Source organism: Bos taurus, chromosome 2, assembly GCF_002263795.3.
Source record: "Bos taurus isolate L1 Dominette 01449 registration number 42190680 breed Hereford chromosome 2, ARS-UCD2.0, whole genome shotgun sequence".
Classification (NCBI taxonomy): Eukaryota; Metazoa; Chordata; class Mammalia; order Artiodactyla; family Bovidae; genus Bos; species Bos taurus.
In genome coordinates, this window is record NC_037329.1 from 44,555,376 (window position 1) to 44,575,444 (window position 20,069).

At 38.0% G+C, this 20,069-nt stretch overlaps 1 protein-coding gene across 19 annotated transcripts in view; it reads left to right on the forward strand.

The window, feature by feature from the left end:
- The window catches only part of NEB (nebulin), a 219,190-nt gene that overhangs the window by 122,324 nt on the left and 76,797 nt on the right, over positions 1-20,069 (forward strand). For all 19 annotated transcript variants that reach the window (XM_024980659.2, XM_024980560.2, XM_024980573.2 and 16 more), the window contains exons 90-102: positions 1,384-1,587; positions 1,936-2,040; positions 4,283-4,390; positions 6,002-6,313; positions 7,324-7,527; positions 9,126-9,230; positions 9,856-9,963; positions 10,817-11,128; positions 13,263-13,466; positions 13,815-13,919; positions 18,431-18,535; positions 18,636-18,947; positions 19,902-20,006. In XM_024980659.2, coding sequence (XP_024836427.1) covers positions 1,384-1,587; positions 1,936-2,040; positions 4,283-4,390; positions 6,002-6,313; positions 7,324-7,527; positions 9,126-9,230; positions 9,856-9,963; positions 10,817-11,128; positions 13,263-13,466; positions 13,815-13,919; positions 18,431-18,535; positions 18,636-18,947; positions 19,902-20,006 — 2,289 coding nt within the window. The remainder of the gene's footprint in view (positions 1-1,383; positions 1,588-1,935; positions 2,041-4,282; positions 4,391-6,001; positions 6,314-7,323; positions 7,528-9,125; positions 9,231-9,855; positions 9,964-10,816; positions 11,129-13,262; positions 13,467-13,814; positions 13,920-18,430; positions 18,536-18,635; positions 18,948-19,901; positions 20,007-20,069) is intronic.

Sequence of the window (20,069 nt, forward strand, 5' to 3'; positions counted from 1 at the left end):
GGTGTATTAAAGAATGCATATCAATCAAGTTCTTAATGATAAAGGGAAAAAAATTAAAAAAAAAAAGAATGATAAAGGGAAGCTTCAAAACCTATGTAATCCTCTTCAAGAATCCTTCTAGATTTTGTGTATCTGTCATACTTCACACACTAAAACATATAACCTTCTTCACTAAGGTAGAAATTTCCCTGCATTTTGACTCCTCTTACTCCTTATTTTAGCTTGATATTTGTATCCTATTAATATTGATATACTATTTCTGAAGAACACAACGGTTTTTTTTTAATGAAATTCATAACTGGTGTTTCACATAAAGCAATTTTATCTGGTTAACTACTTACATATTCCTGAGAAAACATGTGGAGATAGCCGAGGAAATGCAAATCCCAGTTCAAAAGGAAGTGCTGTCCTGAAAAAGAAAACCCAAGTGGGATTGAAATTGTGCAACTAGGGACTGAGTTCTTAATTATCCCTTTAAAAATATTTATTAAACCTACCATGTACCATGTCTTGTGCTGAACACTAAAGGCACAATGGTGAATAAAGAAGAACAAGACAAAGTTCCTGACTGAAGGAAGTTCACGTTGATGATAAAGGAACAGATGTCAACTAATGAATATCAGCAAAAATGGGATGGCTGAAAAAGAGTGGTCATTGCACTATGAAAAAGTGAGGTGGGAAAAGCTTCTCTGGGGAAATGCTGATTTGAGATAAGAAAAGAGAATAGGAGTTGGTTGTGAGGAAAACACTGTGAGGCCATTCCTGCAGAATGACCAACATCATACACAAAGCGGAGTGTATATAAAGCACAGACTGAAAGGCCAGTGTGGTCAGAACATATGGGTCAAAGGGAAGCCCGTGTCAGATGAGGTTGGAAGAATGAGGAGGGACTCATGCTAGACCATCAGCACAGCCTAGTCTATGATAAGATGTTGATCTTTATCCTGAGGCCAATGGGAAATCATAGGTTTGGAGGATGTTGTGACATCAGATTTGAATGATGAATTTTGTAAAGACCATTCTGGCTTTTGTGTGGAGAACTTGTTGGAGAATCTATTATTTTTTTCAAAGTCTGCATTGGCCAGTGAGATGATAACCAAGATATTCAAAAATCTCCCACACATCCCCCAAGCAGGGCATCCCTTCTGCATCATTCTGCTTTCTAGAATTTGTGTATGCACATGTGTGTATGCACACACCCACACACCAGAGAAGACAAAGCAGGACAAAACACTGCTGTGCATATGAGAAATTCTCTGTTAGGCCCATGGTCAGCTTGATTTTTGTTTCTGGAAGAAAAATGTAACATGAAAAGCTGCTTTCTTACTTTACCACAGATTTAAAAAAAAAACCTGCCTCTCCTGACTTTGTTTTCTTTCCCAGGCCATCTACAAGGCTGACTTGGAGTGGCTCCGTGGCATCGGCTGGATGCCTGAAGGATCTCCGGAAGTACTCAGAGTCAAGAATGCCCAGCATATCTTCCGAGACAGTGTCTATCGGACACCTGTGGTGAAACTCAAGTACACAAGTATTGTTGACACACCTGAAGTTGTCCTCGCGAAATCCAATGCTGAAAATATCAGCATTGTGAGTCACATTTTTGTCCTGTATTAAAATTCATGTTATAAAAGGAATGCTAAATAATTAATCTGGTAATCCATTTGTAAGATAATAGTAATATTGATGATAGCAAAGATTTCAGTAAGTGATGTTGACACGGTTGTTTTGTTACTGCTGACTAATTCTAAACAAAATCTCAAAGTACACATGAAAGGTGGTAATACAGATTTCATAACAAATTTGAGTAACTTATGCAAAAAGATTCTGGAAATTTTTAATATGAAAAGATTTGGGACCAGAAAAATCAAAAGTTGTACACTGCAACTAGAAAAATTACAAACTGTGAAGTAATTTTGTTATTGGTTCTTTCCACAGCCAAAGTACAGAGAAGTTTGGGACAAGGATAAAACTTCAATCCACATAATGCCAGATACTCCAGAAATTAATCTTGCTAGAACCAATGCTCTTAACGTGAGCAATGTAAGTACTGCAACAGACTCCCCTTTTGTTTGGAAAGTCGCCCAGTTGGTACGAAGCTATCACCAGGGAACTCTTCATAGGCAAGGAAGAGAAGATCACGTGGGTAAGGAGGCCCTTGCCCAGGAGTGAGGAGAGGGGCCGATCCCTGGTTCTGAATCCCTGGGTAAGGCCAGTTACTGTGAGGCAATGTCAACATGACAAAAGAGAGAAGGGAACAAGGAGAAAGATGATGAAAGAGGAATGAAGAGACACAAACAAGAAAGGGGAATGAATGACAGATTCAGATGGACATAAAATAATTAAAATTCATTTCACAGTGGTATTTAAATTGATTTTAAAACCCAGATATATAGGGGATTCTTTTTATGAAATTATAAATTACTAAAATTGACCCCAAGAAAAGAATAAAAACATAAGAAGTGAAGAGGGTTATTAAAGACCTCTCCTCACTCTTCTATGATGTCAGGGTCACCCAGATGATTTTATAGGGCAATTCTTTCCAAACTTTAAGGAATAAATAACTATAGAGCCTAATGAAAGAAGGAAAACCTTCCCCATTATCAAAACTTGTCCAACTGCCTCAAATGAAAACTGTAGACCAATAATAATGAGGAAATCTTAAATAAAATATTAACAAATCAAATTTGATAGTACATGAATATGATATAATACAAATAACTAGGATTCATTCAGGAATGCCAAAAATATTTCATATTCAGAAAACTGATAATATGCTGGAACAAAAGAGAAAAATTGTATGCTCATTTTATTAGATTTAAAAAGATGTATGACCAAATCAAATATCCATTCTTATTTTTTAATAAAGTCTTAGCAAAATAAGAATAAATGAATATTTTCTTGTCATAACTAAGAGTAAATTTCAAATCAAAGGCAAGGCTCAAGTAAGTAAGTTTCTCATTCAAGTCAGGAGTAAACCAAGGATGCCCACTAGTTCACTTCAGTTCAGTCGCTCAGTTGTGTCCAACTTTTTGCGACCCCATGGACCACAGCACACCAGGCCTCCCTGTCCATCACCAATTCCTGGAGCTTACTCAAACTCATGTCCATTGAGTCAGTGATGCCATACAACCATCTCACCCTCTGTCATCCCCTTCTCCTCCCACCTTCAATCTTTGCCAGCATCAAGGTCTTTTCCAATGAGTCAGTTCTTCACATAAGGTGGCCAAAGTATTGGAGCTTCAGCTTCAGCATCAGCCCTTCCAATGAATATTAAGGACTGATTTCCTTTAGAGTGGTTGGATCTTCTTGTAGTCCAGGGGACTCTCAAGAGGCTCCTCCAACACCACAGTTTAAAAGCATCAATTCTTCGGCTTTCTTTATAGTTCAGTTTTCTTTAGAGTCCAACTCCCACATCCATACGTGACCACTGGAAAAACCATGGCTTTGACTAGATGGACCTTTGTTGGCAAAGTTATGTCTCTGCTTTTTAATATGCTGTCTAGGTTGGTCATAACTTTTCTTTCAAGGAGCAATCATCTTTTTATTTCATGGCTGCAGTGATTTTGCATCATCATCTGCAATGATTTTGGAGCCCCAAAAATAAAGTCTGTCACTGTTTCCATTGTTTCCCCATCTATTTGCCATGAAGTGATGGGACCAGATGCCATGATCTTAGTTTTCTGAATGTTGAGCTTTAAGCCAACTTTTTCACTCTCACTTTCATCAAGAGGCTCATTACCATTTTTTAACATTTGCTTAAAGTAGCTTAATGATAAGCTCCTCATTTATCCCCAAATAATTAATTAGCAGTAAGGATAAGAGGGCTTCCCTGGTGGCTCAATGGTAAAGAATCCACCTGCCAGTGCGGGAGACACGGGTTAATTCCTGGTCCAGCAAGATCCCACATGCTGCAGAGCAGCCAAGCCCATGTGCCACAATGACTGAGCCTGAGCCCGAGCCCAGGAACTGCAGCTATTGAAGCCCGTGTGCCCTAGAGTCTGTGCTCCACAAGAGAAGACACTGCCATGAAAAGCCCATTACTCTGCATGGATGCAGATAATCCAAGCAATAGTAGATTTAGATGTTTAGCCTTAAAATTATAATCACAAGTACCCTGTGCTCCATAAAATAAATAGGCAATAATTGAAAGAAGATCTCAGAAGTGACTTTTTTCTTAAGCTGCCATCATGTACAGTGTGCTTTATGATTCATAGTATAACTACTGTGAGTCTGTCCACTGATTTGCAGTTCTTATAAGCAAACTTGTGTTTTCCCTCAACAGAAACTCTACCAGAAAGACTGGGATGAGGCCAAGCAGAAAGGCTATGACTTGAGAGCAGATGCCATTGAAATCAAGCATGCCAAAGCCTCCAGAGAAATTGCCAGCGAGGTACAGCTCCTTCTAGTTCCTTGTGGGTTTTCTACTCTATACAACAAATTGGGAAAGGATTTTTCAAGAATTTTGCTTTGGTTTGATTTGCTTTTAAATTCGTGTGCTAAAAACTCTATTTTAAAATATTAAAATGGGGTGAAAAACACTAAGGTGAACATAGGTGAAGTCTATGTGTAAATCGCTTCTAAGTTGTTTATAAGTAGAAGTGAAATATCATGAAGAATCTGTACGAAATTCTCAGGGAACATTTAGGAGCCAGTACAATGTGATTTTTAATCCTCCACATTTTTATGACATTCTCCATAAACACAAATCAAAGATGAAAGTTTTATGTTAAACTTTAGACTGAAATCACATTTTATACACAAGATCTTACACTGGAGGCATATGTATAATGTTCTGAATAACTATTTGAAGTTCATTTAACAGTATTTTAAAAATTTACCAGCAGTCAAATCAATTATCCTACCAAGGCCCAGCTCCAAATCTTTAAGCCACCTTCATTCCTTTTCTTCAAATTCTTTATTTTTTATCTTATGTATCCAGCTGTCTCTTCTTTCTTATTTTTATCTCTAAAACCATAGTCAATCAGTTTCTCTCTCTCCCCACGTTGTCCAAATGTTCCTGTGTTATCCAAATATAGGAAAAAGAAACTGGCCCTAAGACACTTAGAGTGGAGACTTGTCCACAGGCCTTTTGTTGTCATCTTCTGATTTGAACCATCAACCTTGTTTTCCATTCCTGAAACATGCACCTTTCTTGTCTGTCTCCAAGACCACACATATGACTTTTTCCTACCTCAGCTACCTTCAGTACTCTTGGGGACCATGTGACCTAATTTCCACTTGCCAGGCAACCTTGGCAATAATGATTGCCACCCTACTGTGCCTTATTTTTCCCATTTGAAATATGTGATAATACTAATATCAACAGCATAGAGATGTTAAAAGGATTAAATGAGGTTATAATTGCATCTGTTCAACTATTTTTGACTAAAGAACTCAGCGGTTTCACATGAATTGACCTCATACTTTGGAGAAGGCAATGGCACCCCACTGCAGTACTCTTGCCTGGAAAATCCCATGGATGGAGGGGCCTAGTAGGCTGCAGACCATGGGGTTGCTAAGAGTCAGACACGACTAAGCAACTTCACTTTCACTTTTCCCTTTCATGCATCGGAGAATGAAATGGCAACCCACTCCAGTGTTCTTGCCTGGAGAATCCCAAGGACGGGGGAGCCTGGTGGGCCACTGTCTATGGGGTCGCACAGAGTCGAACACGACTGAAGCGACTTAGCAGCAGCAGCAATACTTTGAAGCACTCATAATAGTGTCTGACATATAGTGATTGCTCAGTAACTGTTAGCTATTATTTTTTTTATTAATCTTGTCCACCATACTATATCCCTCCTGACTTGCTCATATCTTCAATGAAAGGGTCTAAAATAGCCCTGTCTAATTTCCTTAAAGTGAATTGAAATATATAATGACTGCCCATGTTGAGCCAATTCACATTAAGGCTAAAACAATATTCCAAAAGCATTTAATGAAAAGTCCTCTTCATGCATTATTCTCATATGTCTTTTTATCTCTTTTTTCATACCTGTAGTACAAATACAAAGAAGGTTACCGTAAGCAACTGGGCCACCACGTGGGCTTCCGCACCCTGCAAGACGACCCCAAATTGGTGTGGTCTATCCATGCTGCCAAGATTCAGAGTGACAGAGAATACAGGAAAGCTTATGAGAAGTCTAAAGGGATTCACAATACACCGCTGGACATGATGTCCATCGTTCAGGCCAAGAAGTGCCAGGTCCTGGTTAGCGACATTGATTATCGCAATTACCTGCACCAGTGGATTTGTCTGCCAGATCAGAATGATGTGATCCAGGCAAAGAAAGCCTACGAACTGCAGAGCGATGTGCGTATCCTGTCTCCAGACTCCTGGGAGATGTGTGTCTGTCTAGTCACAGTGTATTCCCTAAGGATGTAATTTAAATACTGATCTTCATAGAATCTAACATATTCTGTATATTTCCATGGAGTTTTTCTGAACATTTTATATCTTATAGAGGATTCCTTCTTTTAGAAGGCCTTATTCGTCAAGATGAAAATCACTCTTATTCCATGTAATTAGGTAGACCATTTCAATCTCAGTTGTCCTGATCTATTACATTTGCATGATCGGGTATCTAAATGCCAGAAACAGATGTAAGCATAAGAAAATGTTGGATTTCAAGTTTATCTGACACATATAGGAAAAATGTGTAAATATATGTTTATATATATATTTAAATAATTTTAGAGAAAAAAGAAGTGTACATAGATATATGTATGTATTTTATCATTGTACATGTGGTACAGTGGTAAAGAATCCGCCTGCCAACACAGGAGAGCCGAAAGATGCAGGTTCAGTCCCTGGGTCAGGAAGATCCCCTGGAGGAGGAAATGGCAATCCACTCTAGTATTCTTTCCTGGAAAATTCCATGGACAGAAGAACCTGGCGGGTTACTGTCCATGGAGTTCCAAAGAGTTGGACACAACCAAGCAACTGAGCACATACCTGCTTCTAAGGACCTTTTTATCTCAGATTCCTACAGATGTTATCCCCAGTGGCACGTCAAAGGCAGGCTTCAAGTAGTGAGCACAGAAGCTCAATCTTCCATAAAAACAAAATTATGTGTCATTGCGACCTCTCATTCCACAAGTGCTAGTTGCCAGCCCTGCTCCAGTTCCTATATGGTCCTCTAAACTTACAGAGGTGTGTGCCGGAGATGTAACACTCAAATGTTAACATCTGATGTTGATCCTTGAGTTTTCCGGCACTGGCCACCCAGCTGGTTTAAGTAGAGTTCGTGTGTGGTTTGCTGGCATCATACTCTAGTACATGAATTGACTCTTCTGAGCTCTGTGGTCCTCTCCTTCTTATAGAACGTGTACAAATCAGACCTGGAATGGCTGAAGGGTATTGGATGGTTGCCAGAGGGTTCCGTGGAAGTGATGAGAGTAAAGAATGCCCAGAATCTCCTGAACGAAAGGTTGTATCGCACAAGGCCTGAGGCTCTCAAATTCACCAGCATTGTTGACACCCCTGAAGTTATTATGGCAAAGATCAATTCCGTACAGATCAGTGAGGTAAGTCAATTGATGATATGTTCAGACAAATTGAATAAGTCTCAATAAAAATTATAATTGTGAACTTTATTTTCTAATTTTCTTTGTTATGGCTTCTTAGATTCACTCATCATTTAAAAATGGACATTTAATTTTCAAATACATGGTTTTTTTTAAAGTGTCTATGATATTAATTTCTCATTTTGAAATTAATTTCTCATTTAGATGCTTTCTTCTCTGCAATCACTGTGTTTTTTCAGTCTTTTAGCTGTGTTGATGCTTTCAATGGCTAAGTCAAAGATCTCTCTTGGTAAATGTCACATTGTACTTGAAAATATGTGGGTTATTTACAGATACCTTTTGATACCTTTTGATATTGATTCCTAACATAATTCCACAGTGATAAGAGAACAGACTCTCTATGACTTTAATACCTTTAGACCATGAAATTTTTGCATGTTATTTTATGTCCCTGGATATGTTTCAGTGTCTCCTGGTTTATTGCCTATGGGAACTGGAATAGAACTTGTATCCTACTATTGTGTGAAAATTGTATAAATCTTAATATTGTAGAATTGGTTGATAATGCTTTTCAGGTCTGCTATATCCTTGTACTTTTCTGTATATTCATTTTGTTAATTTTTGAGAGTTTGATATTGAAACTCCAATTGAAAATCTTCATTTATCTACTTAAGAAATAACATACTGGGACTTCCCTGGTGGTCCAGTGGCTAAGACTCTGAGCTCCCAGTGCAGGGGGCCCAGGTTCGATCCCTGGTCAGGGAGCTAGATCCCACATGCTACAACTAAGACCCAGAGCAGCCAAATAAATAAACAACATAAAAAAAAAGAAATAACATACTATATAATAGAACTCTATGTAACTTTGTTCTATATCTTCCAAGTCTCCTGTAAATGTGTTATCATACTTTCATAATTTAAAAAAGAGAAAAGAAAAATTGTAAACTTTAAATTGCTAACACCAGGATTAGAATCTTGAATCTTGAACATGCATGTATCCAGATACAATCTCATATAACCAATCAATAACAGCATCCACATTTCATTTGACTAGATAACTCTTTGGTCAGTATAAGTGTGGTAGGCATCTTCATGTTCCATAGACTCTGATGTATACTTTGAACACATCTTGAAACCTGGCCTGTGTACAGGTCCACCAGTTAATACCATGATCACAAAATTGCCACCTTTTTATTGCTATTCAGTGGTGAAATAAGTTGAAAGTCTAGAGGCAGCTCCAGTATTAGACATTATGATAGTTATTTGGGCCAAGAAAGCCAGGACTCGATGAGAAATGTGGATTATCACAGTTACCTGCAATGAGGGCTTATCTGCCAGATAATTACATGTGAATAAATAAAAGAGGATAAGTTTAGTTCATGTTTCTGATTCATTTTACATTTATAACATACATGAATGTGTTCTTGTTGAAGTCACTTTTGGCACCTTCTGAATAAAAACACAGATGAAAGCAAAATGCGATTTACATTTATATCTGAACACATCCAAAGAGAAACTTTCATCATACCTATAGTTTTACTCACGTGGTAATTGGCTTATTCACTAATCAACGATCCTCTGTTTTTCATTTTTACCAGCCATTGTATCGTGATGCCTGGGAGAAAGAGAAGGCGAATGTGAACATACCAGCTGATACTCCCTTGATGCTGCAGTCCAAGATCAATGCCGTGCAGATCAGCAATGTAAGGCCCCGCACAGCCACTTGCTCACACCGTGTTCTCTGCCTCACCAAACCTCTCGTCAGTGTGCTTCAGAGAGCGCTTAGTAATAGGCATTTCATTAACATTCCTTTTACTTCTAGTCTTTAGTGATAAGTGTGCACACACACCTGAGTGTGTGTTTATAATATGTCCTTGTCTTTTTTAGTAGGAAAAATGTAGTTTACACCAAACACATGACATCAAAACATAGATATGCATGTATAGTAATATTTAGTTTTCTTTTTAGTGGCCTATCATTAATTTTTCCTTTTAAAAGCCAAACTACGTACACATAATTTTTCTCATTTTCATATGATTTGTTGTCTTTTAAATTCTCTTCTTAAAAAAAAAAAAAAAAGATCCGGGAAGAGAATTTTACTAAATGTCATTAAAATGTACTAGAATTTAAGTTCAGTATGAAACCAGTCTATTTTATAAATCTTAAGGGAAGGTCAGTTTTTCAGTGTAACTGTTAACGTGTATTCTTGAACACTGAATACAGTGTTCAGTAGCCTGTATTGAACTATTGTACTGAACTACTGTAGTAGTTCAGTAGTCAGTAGCCCCCTCTTCAGATTGACTGTGTCATTGCAATCTCCATTTGCAGAAACAATATCAGCAAGCTTGGGAAGATGTCAAGATGACTGGCTATGACCTGAAAGCAGATGCCATTGGGATTCAGCATGCCAAGGCTTCCAGGGACATTGCCAGTGATGTGAGAGCTCCTCTTTGCTCGGCCTTAACAAACACTAATTCACAGACAGTCAGAGAGATAAAACTGTACTAATCTTTAACATAATTCCCCAGGAATTATATTTGAGTAGAATGAAGGGCGTTGTTACTAGTGTCTTGCTTTAAAATTCCAAATTCAAGAACAACTTTGACAACAATTTGATGACTTACTTCTCTGCTTATTTCCACACTTCATATATTTAAGCACAGATCTGGGTTTTCTTTTCAATATCTTATCAGTATCAGTTAATGTATAAACACTTACAGAGATCCAGTGGGCACAGAGAATTCTATTGTTTCTTGAAGTGCAGCATGCCTAGGTGGTTCCTGGGATAAATTTATGTAGTACATGGACAAGCATTTTTAAAACAGTTACATTTGTTTTAATGTGTGCTAGAAAAACGCTGATTTTGCCCACTTAGATAGGATTATAAATTTTAAAATAAAAAGTGTAAATAAGTTTAAACTTTAAGATATATATTTATGTAGACAAGAAATCAAGTTGACAAAGTAAAATATGAAGTACAAGTAGTATTGTCACAAAATTTTATGGCAGAACATGTGGGAATGGCACACAATGACTGAAGTTTGGGAAACGGTGGACAATCCTATACTGGAGGACAGCCCAGAAGCACAGTTCTTGCCTTTGAGGTGTTCACAATGTTTTCATGAATGTAGACGTAGAAGGCAAAACAAAGTATCAAGTATAAAACTTGTAGTATGAATTTAAAGAAAAACAGTGCCCCCAAATGGGTAATATGAGGGAGTTATTTGAGCAGGCTGTCCAGAAGTAGTTTGGAGAAACAAATCTTCTTTCTTCTGTTCACATCCACCAGTATCTATACAAAACTGCTTACGAGAAACAGAAAGGTCATTACATTGGGTGTCGCAATGCCAAGGAAGACCCTAAACTGGTCTGGGCGGCAAATGTGTTGAAGATGCAGAATGACAGGCTGTACAAAAAGGCATACAATGACCACAAGGCCAGGATCACCATCCCGGTGGACATGGTGTCCATCAACGCTGCCAAAGAAGGCCAGGCATTAGCAAGCGATGTGGACTATCGCCAGTACCTACACCAGTGGTCTTGCTTTCCTGACCAGAACGATGTGATCCAAGCCAGGAAAGCCTATGACCTGCAGAGTGATGTAAGTTGTTGCTGTGGTGCCTGGGGGTGGGGGGGTGGTGACTATTCCCCAGGAAGCCAGCCTTCTACCGCTTTGCCCGGTCACTCCTTCCAGTGTTCAGGAATGCTTTCCCTGCCTGAGCACTCCCCTGGGATATTTTACTAAGTTTGTTAATCACAAGTCTTACTTCTGGGCTTATTCAGAAAGTTTTCATCTTCATTGTTAGTGCTACTACCAGAATTTTTCTATAGATTTTGTTAATGTATTCATTGTTTGTAGCTTATTAAATATTGGTGTCATCGTGTTTCTTCAGTTGAAGAATGACAGGGGCTGTCTTCCTTGAAATTAATTTAAAAGATTAGCAGCATGCTCTAAGCTCACTCATTTCCCTTAACATTTTATTCTTCACAACATTATGTTTCATTAGTTTGCCCAAAGTATTTTTAGATTTACTTATATTTTCTAACCATTCGATCTTTTGAAAATGATGAATTCTATTAGGATATTTGTTTCTTGTATAGAATGAATTTCTTCTTTTAATTGGAGAAGGCAATGGCACCCCACTCCAGCATCAGGATATTTGTTTCTTGTATAGAATGAATTCTTTCTTTTAATTATCTGAACTTCCCTTAAGCTTCAGGAGATATTTTAATATAATAGATGAGTTTGTTATAGAAGAGTATACCCATCATTTGAAACAATTGCCATTTGGTGAATTTAGTCCAGTTTCTAGATAAATGCAGTCTCTTCATTAACCTGAATCACACTGGTGTATTAAAGAATGCATATCAATCAAGTTCTTAATGATAAAGGGAAAAAAATTAAAAAATAAAAAAAAAGAATGATAAAGGGAAGCTTCAAAACCTATGTAATCCTCTTCAAGAATCCTTCTAGATTTTGTGTATTTGTCATACTTCACACACTAAAACATATAACCTTCTTCACTAAGGTAGAAATTTCCCTGCATTTTGACTCCTCTTATTCCTTATTTTAGCTTGATATTTGTATCCTATTAATATTGATATACTATTTCTGAAGAACACAACGGTTTTTTTTAATGAAATTCATAACTGGTGTTTCACATAAAGCAATTTTATCTGGTTAACTACTTACATATTCCTGAGAAAACATGTGGAGATAGCCGAGGAAATGCAAATCCCAGTTCAAAAGGAAGTGCTGTCCTGAAAAAGAAAACCCAAGTGGGATTGAAATTGTGCAACTAGGGACTGAGTTCTTAATTATCCCTTTAAAAATATTTATTAAACCTACCATGTACCATGTCTTGTGCTGAACACTAAAGGCACAATGGTGAATAAAGAAGAACAAGACAAAGTTCCTGACTGAAGGAAGTTCACGTTGATGATAAAGGAACAGATGTCAACTAATGAATATCAGCAAAAATGGGATGGCTGAAAAAGAGTGGTCATTGCACTATGAAAAAGTGAGGTGGGAAAAGCTTCTCTGGGGAAATGCTGATTTGAGATAAGAAAAGAGAATAGGAGTTGGTTGTGAGGAAAACACTGTGAGGCCATTCCTGCAGAATGACCAACATCATACACAAAGCGGAGTGTATATAAAGCACAGACTGAAAGGCCAGTGTGGTCAGAACATATGGGTCAAAGGGAAGCCCGTGTCAGATGAGGTTGGAAGAATGAGGAGGGACTCATGCTAGACCATCAGCACAGCCTAGTCTATGATAAGATGTTGATCTTTATCCTGAGGCCAATGGGAAATCATAGGTTTGGAGGATGTTGTGACATCAGATTTGAATGATGAATTTTGTAAAGACCATTCTGGCTTTTGTGTGGAGAACTTGTTGGAGAATCTATTATTTTTTTCAAAGTCTGCATTGGCCAGTGAGATGATAACCAAGATATTCAAAAATCTCCCACACATCCCCCAAGCAGGGCATCCCTTCTGCATCATTCTGCTTTCTAGAATTTGTGTATGCACATGTGTGTATGCACACACCCACACACCAGAGAAGACAAAGCAGGACAAAACACTGCTGTGCATATGAGAAATTCTCTGTTAGGCCCATGGTCAGCTTGATTTTTGTTTCTGGAAGAAAAATGTAACATGAAAAGCTGCTTTCTTACTTTACCACAGATTTAAAAAAAAAACCTGCCTCTCCTGACTTTGTTTTCTTTCCCAGGCCATCTACAAGGCTGACTTGGAGTGGCTCCGTGGCATCGGCTGGATGCCTGAAGGATCTCCGGAAGTACTCAGAGTCAAGAATGCCCAGCATATCTTCCGAGACAGTGTCTATCGGACACCTGTGGTGAAACTCAAGTACACAAGTATTGTTGACACACCTGAAGTTGTCCTCGCGAAATCCAATGCTGAAAATATCAGCATTGTGAGTCACATTTTTGTCCTGTATTAAAATTCATGTTATAAAAGGAATGCTAAATAATTAATCTGGTAATCCATTTGTAAGATAATAGTAATATTGATGATAGCAAAGATTTCAGTAAGTGATGTTGACACGGTTGTTTTGTTACTGCTGACTAATTCTAAACAAAATCTCAAAGTACACATGAAAGGTGGTAATACAGATTTCATAACAAATTTGAGTAACTTATGCAAAAAGATTCTGGAAATTTTTAATATGAAAAGATTTGGGACCAGAAAAATCAAAAGTTGTACACTGCAACTAGAAAAATTACAAACTGTGAAGTAATTTTGTTATTGGTTCTTTCCACAGCCAAAGTACAGAGAAGTTTGGGACAAGGATAAAACTTCAATCCACATAATGCCAGATACTCCAGAAATTAATCTTGCTAGAACCAATGCTCTTAACGTGAGCAATGTAAGTACTGCAACAGACTCCCCTTTTGTTTGGAAAGTCGCCCAGTTGGTACGAAGCTATCACCAGGGAACTCTTCATAGGCAAGGAAGAGAAGATCACGTGGGTAAGGAGGCCCTTGCCCAGGAGTGAGGAGAGGGGCCGATCCCTGGTTCTGAATCCCTGGGTAAGGCCAGTTACTGTGAGGCAATGTCAACATGACAAAAGAGAGAAGGGAACAAGGAGAAAGATGATGAAAGAGGAATGAAGAGACACAAACAAGAAAGGGGAATGAATGACAGATTCAGATGGACATAAAATAATTAAAATTCATTTCACAGTGGTATTTAAATTGATTTTAAAACCCAGATATATAGGGGATTCTTTTTATGAAATTATAAATTACTAAAATTGACCCCAAGAAAAGAATAAAAACATAAGAAGTGAAGAGGGTTATTAAAGACCTCTCCTCACTCTTCTATGATGTCAGGGTCACCCAGATGATTTTATAGGGCAATTCTTTCCAAACTTTAAGGAATAAATAACTATAGAGCCTAATGAAAGAAGGAAAACCTTCCCCATTATCAAAACTTGTCCAACTGCCTCAAATGAAAACTGTAGACCAATAATAATGAGGAAATCTTAAATAAAATATTAACAAATCAAATTTGATAGTACATGAATATGATATAATACAAATAACTAGGATTCATTCAGGAATGCCAAAAATATTTCATATTCAGAAAACTGATAATATGCTGGAACAAAAGAGAAAAATTGTATGCTCATTTTATTAGATTTAAAAAGATGTATGACCAAATCAAATATCCATTCTTATTTTTTAATAAAGTCTTAGCAAAATAAGAATAAATGAATATTTTCTTGTCATAACTAAGAGTAAATTTCAAATCAAAGGCAAGGCTCAAGTAAGTAAGTTTCTCATTCAAGTCAGGAGTAAACCAAGGATGCCCACTAGTTCACTTCAGTTCAGTCGCTCAGTTGTGTCCAACTTTTTGCGACCCCATGGACCACAGCACACCAGGCCTCCCTGTCCATCACCAATTCCTGGAGCTTACTCAAACTCATGTCCATTGAGTCAGTGATGCCATACAACCATCTCACCCTCTGTCATCCCCTTCTCCTCCCACCTTCAATCTTTGCCAGCATCAAGGTCTTTTCCAATGAGTCAGTTCTTCACATAAGGTGGCCAAAGTATTGGAGCTTCAGCTTCAGCATCAGCCCTTCCAATGAATATTAAGGACTGATTTCCTTTAGAGTGGTTGGATCTTCTTGTAGTCCAGGGGACTCTCAAGAGGCTCCTCCAACACCACAGTTTAAAAGCATCAATTCTTCGGCTTTCTTTATAGTTCAGTTTTCTTTAGAGTCCAACTCCCACATCCATACATGACCACTGGAAAAACCATGGCTTTGACTAGATGGACCTTTGTTGGCAAAGTTATGTCTCTGCTTTTTAATATGCTGTCTAGGTTGGTCATAACTTTTCTTTCAAGGAGCAATCATCTTTTTATTTCATGGCTGCAGTGATTTTGCATCATCATCTGCAATGATTTTGGAGCCCCAAAAATAAAGTCTGTCACTGTTTCCATTGTTTCCCCATCTATTTGCCATGAAGTGATGGGACCAGATGCCATGATCTTAGTTTTCTGAATGTTGAGCTTTAAGCCAACTTTTTCACTCTCACTTTCATCAAGAGGCTCATTACCATTTTTTAACATTTGCTTAAAGTAGCTTAATGATAAGCTCCTCATTTATCCCCAAATAATTAATTAATAGTAAGGATAAGAGGGCTTCCCTGGTGGCTCAATGGTAAAGAATCCACCTGCCAGTGCGGGAGACATGGGTTAATTCCTGGTCCAGCGAGATCCCACATGCTGCAGAGCAGCCAAGCCCATGTGCCACAACGACTGAGCCTGAGCCCGAGCCCAGGAACTGCAGCTATTGAAGCCCGTGTGCCCTAGAGTCTGTGCTCCACAAGAGAAGACACTGCCATGAAAAGCCCATTACTCTGCAACAAAGAGTAGCCCCTGTTCGCCTCAGCTAGAGAAAAGCCCACACAGCAATGAAAAGCCAGCACATCCCTAAAAAAAGGAAAAAAAAAAAGAGTAAAGATAAGAAAAAAATATCATAAAAAGGCAGAATTATCATCCTTTGCAGAATAAATCATTGTATACCAGGGGAAAGGGAGAGATTAACTTAAAACTCTATTAGATAAAATGAAAGAATTCAGTTACACGGGTAGCTTCACAGTTTAAGAAAGTTCAAGAAAGGTAGTACCTTCATGAATCACAGAGATTTTTCTGTGTGTGGAACAGTATGACCTTAGAAGAAGGATACTGTCTTAATACAGTCCACCATGGCTTGGAACCTTTTATCTTTCAAAAAATAATAAATCTTTGTGAGAGGAGTCTTCCAAGTAAAGATTCCTCATCATGTGTGTACTGCACCACCAACTTTATTGTAATGAGCCTCTTAGGAGCTAATTTTTTCCAAGAGCTGGGAAGAAAGCAAAATTTTGATGCTTCTTTTGAACTAGAATTGGTACAGTATATGGTGCAGTGAATTCTTATTGCCAAGTGAGTGGATGGAAAGACGGCCAGCTCTTCACTGCGTAGAATCAGCCTCTTCCTTCCAATCCATAGACATCTTTGGAAAAAAAAATTCTGGAAAGCCTCATGTGCTATCTTTTGCATGATAAATTTCTCAGCTGGAAATACCAGAACCCTACCATTAATATTGGGCTTCCTAGGTGGCACTATTGGTAAAGAACCTCTCTGCCAAGACGTAAAGGGATGTGGGTTTGATTGCTGGGTCAGGAAGATCCCCTGGAGGAAGGCATAGCAATCCACTCCAGTGTTCCTGTCTGGAGAATCCCATGGACAGAGGAGCCTGGTGGGCTACAGTCCATAGGGTCGCACAGAGTTGGATACAACTGAAGCAACTTAGCACGCATGCACACACCATTAGTATCATGATATAAGCAAGACTAGTATTTGACACCATGCCAAAAGTAAAGTTGTTAAATTTAGATACTAATGAGAATGGCTTCTGTTTTGGAAGGTATCAAACATCCTATCTGAATACTAAACAAAATATTCACTTTCTTTATACATAGTGTTGCTAGTATTGTAATCTTGATAAAGTCCCCTATTTTAAGTAATTTTCAGCATTTAGAAAGCAGTTTTTTCAGAATATTTGTATATAATTTTATGGGTAACCAAACAACTTCATGTTAAATTGATTCATTTAAACTTGACACCAATCACATGGGTAAGACAGTGTTGTTTTGTTTTTAATCATATGGGAAAGTTCAGGCTTAAAAAGATTAAAGAATTTGCCCACATTCTCACAGTTAGTAGGTGAAGAAGTTAGGTCCTAAGTCCAGTTTTTTTGTAGCTCAAATAAAAATTATATCTGACCACATAAAAAAAGTATATCACATAAGAAAAAATAGTATAATAATATATGTAATAAAACAAATACAAAAAATTTAAAATAACATAATTACAAATTTCCATTAAATATTCTCTATTATAATACATTTAAATGTGGAAAACACTTTCTTTTGTACAAAAAAAAGTCCAGCATTAAAATAGGCCCAGTCAAACTTAATACAAAAACTTGAATGAAAATTCATATAAAACTTTCCCATACTTATAAGGACAGATCCTATCTAAGTACTCATTTTTCAAAATGCAAAGGCCATGAAACTAATTGAAATTCACTTCTCCTTTCTGCCTTGTTCAAGCTGTGAACAATGGTGATAGGTTTGATTTCTGAATTATACATTTAAATTACTGCTATTTCTAACATTGTTAATACAGAAGTTATCCACTTAAATGTGAACATATATTTATAAAGTTATCTGTAAATCAGTCACTATTTTCATTGACTTCTCTTTACAAACACAACAGCGATACACTTAGAAAGTGGCCCATTATCTCCAATCAGTGCTTCAGTAAAAAGATCTAACGCTCCCAAACACTATGCATCAACAATTGTATTAGAAGATCTAAAAAAAAAAAAAAACTGTGTAGAGAGGGAAAAACCCTGTTGTTTTTCAAATGTAAGCCCTTCTTTTTCAAATTAAAAACCCTCTTGTTTTTCAGAATGTAAAAAGTTTATAATTCTGAAGATTACGAAATTGAAATGAAGAATTAAGTAGAATTATGAAGAAATTCAATAATAGCCCATTAATGTTTGAACTTAAACTGATCCCAGTGCTATCAATACAAGAAGCACCAAAACCCTTTTACATCAACCATAAACAACTATATTGAAATTATAATTCAAATTAAAAAAAGGAAAAAGCCTTGTCAAGTCCAGATCTTTGGATTCCAGACATGATTTTGTTCTCCAGTACACTGGTCCATGATGATTCTTTCACTTATTCTCTTTTTATAAACTGGTTCTAGGACTTCAAAACTGTACCCCTTTGTTATTAATTTTCACTTGAACCCCTGTAGTCACTGATGAGTTTGAACTGGGAACAATACCTTGTTTTTCCTCCTCTTCAGAAACTTTACCGTGAAGGTTGGGATGAGATGAAGATGAGCTGTGACGTCCGGCTGGACGCCATCCCCATCCAGGCTGCCAAGGCCTCCAGGGAGATCGCGAGTGACGTGAGTGTGGCCTTGTTTACTCCTCAGTTTTTCGTGCAAACGCCCCAGGTGCATAGAGAGTTCGTGCTGTGATCCATCTGCTGTGTTTTTCTGTCCCCAGTATAAATACAAGCTTGATCACGAGAAGCAGAAGGGACACTACGTGGGCACCCGCACAGCCAGGGATGACAACAAGATCCGCTGGGCCCTCATAGCTGGCAAGATTCAGAATGAAAGAGAATACCGGCTGCACTGGGCCAAGTGGAAGTCTAAGTTCCAGAGCCCCCCGGATATGCTTTCCATCGAGCACTCTAAAAATTCCCAGACTCTGGTCAGCGATATCGATTACCGCCATTACCTGCACCAGTGGACTTGCATGCCTGACCAGAACGATGTGATTCAGGCCAGGAAAGCCTACGATCTGCAAAGCGATGTGAGTGGGCTGCATTTTAGCCTGAACTCTTTCATCATTTTCCCAGGACTCCCAGAAAGTTTATGTCATTAAATCTTGCATCATCACTCCATGTCTTTATACAGCCAAGAATTTGGTTTTGGTTAGAATTTATAGTGTGGTATTAAAATCACCAGTACCATGAAGGATAAGGAAATAAGTGGTAGTTGAATATAGTTCTTAATTGTATCATGTTAAAGACAACTACTCTGAAAGTATTACTTCTACAGAACTTAAGAAGCAACAGAAGTTTAAATTGTAAGTAAAATATTGGCAGTCCATGGACAGGATACAGGCATAGATATGCTGTTTTAGTTGACACAGTGTTTTTAAATTTTGAATTAAGTTTTAAAATCAGGGAATTTTGTATACAAACCTAGGATTTCCCATTTTGTTGGAAAAAAATTAGAGGATGCAGCTCCAGACATGAACTAGCCATTGATAGTCATGACCTCGGGCTAAATTAAGGCTACTGCTGCTGCTGCTAAGTCACTTCAGTCATCTCTGACTCTCTGCAACCCCACAGACGGCAGCCCACCAGGCTTCCCCGTTCCTGGGATTCTCCAGGCAAGAACACTGGAGTAGGTTGCCATTTCCTTCTCCAATGCATGAAAGGAAAAGTGAAAGTGAAGTTGCTCAGTCGTGTCCAACTCTTAGCAACCCAATGGACTGCAGCCTACCAGGCTCCTCCATCCTTGGGATTTTCCAGGCGAGAGTACTGGAGTTGGTTGCCATTGCCTTCTCCGAAATTAAGGCTAAACCCCTTTAAATAGCAAACATGGGCCCCAGTTTATTATGCTGCCGCATCATTAATTTACTTAAGTTACTTGTCTGGTGCTTGAGTATGTCATTCTTAAATTGCATTTCTCCATCAGACCAATGAATAGAACAAATGTGACCAGACTTACTGACTTCTTCCTGGTCTTATTTTCACAGGCTATTTACAAGGCTGACTTGGAATGGTTACGTGGGATTGGGTGGATGCCAGCTGATTCTGTTTCTGTCAATCATGCCAAGCATATGGCAGACATCTTCAATGAGGTATTCCAAGATCTTATCCTGACATTCAGCACATTTCCTAAGAAACTAAACAAAAATACACCA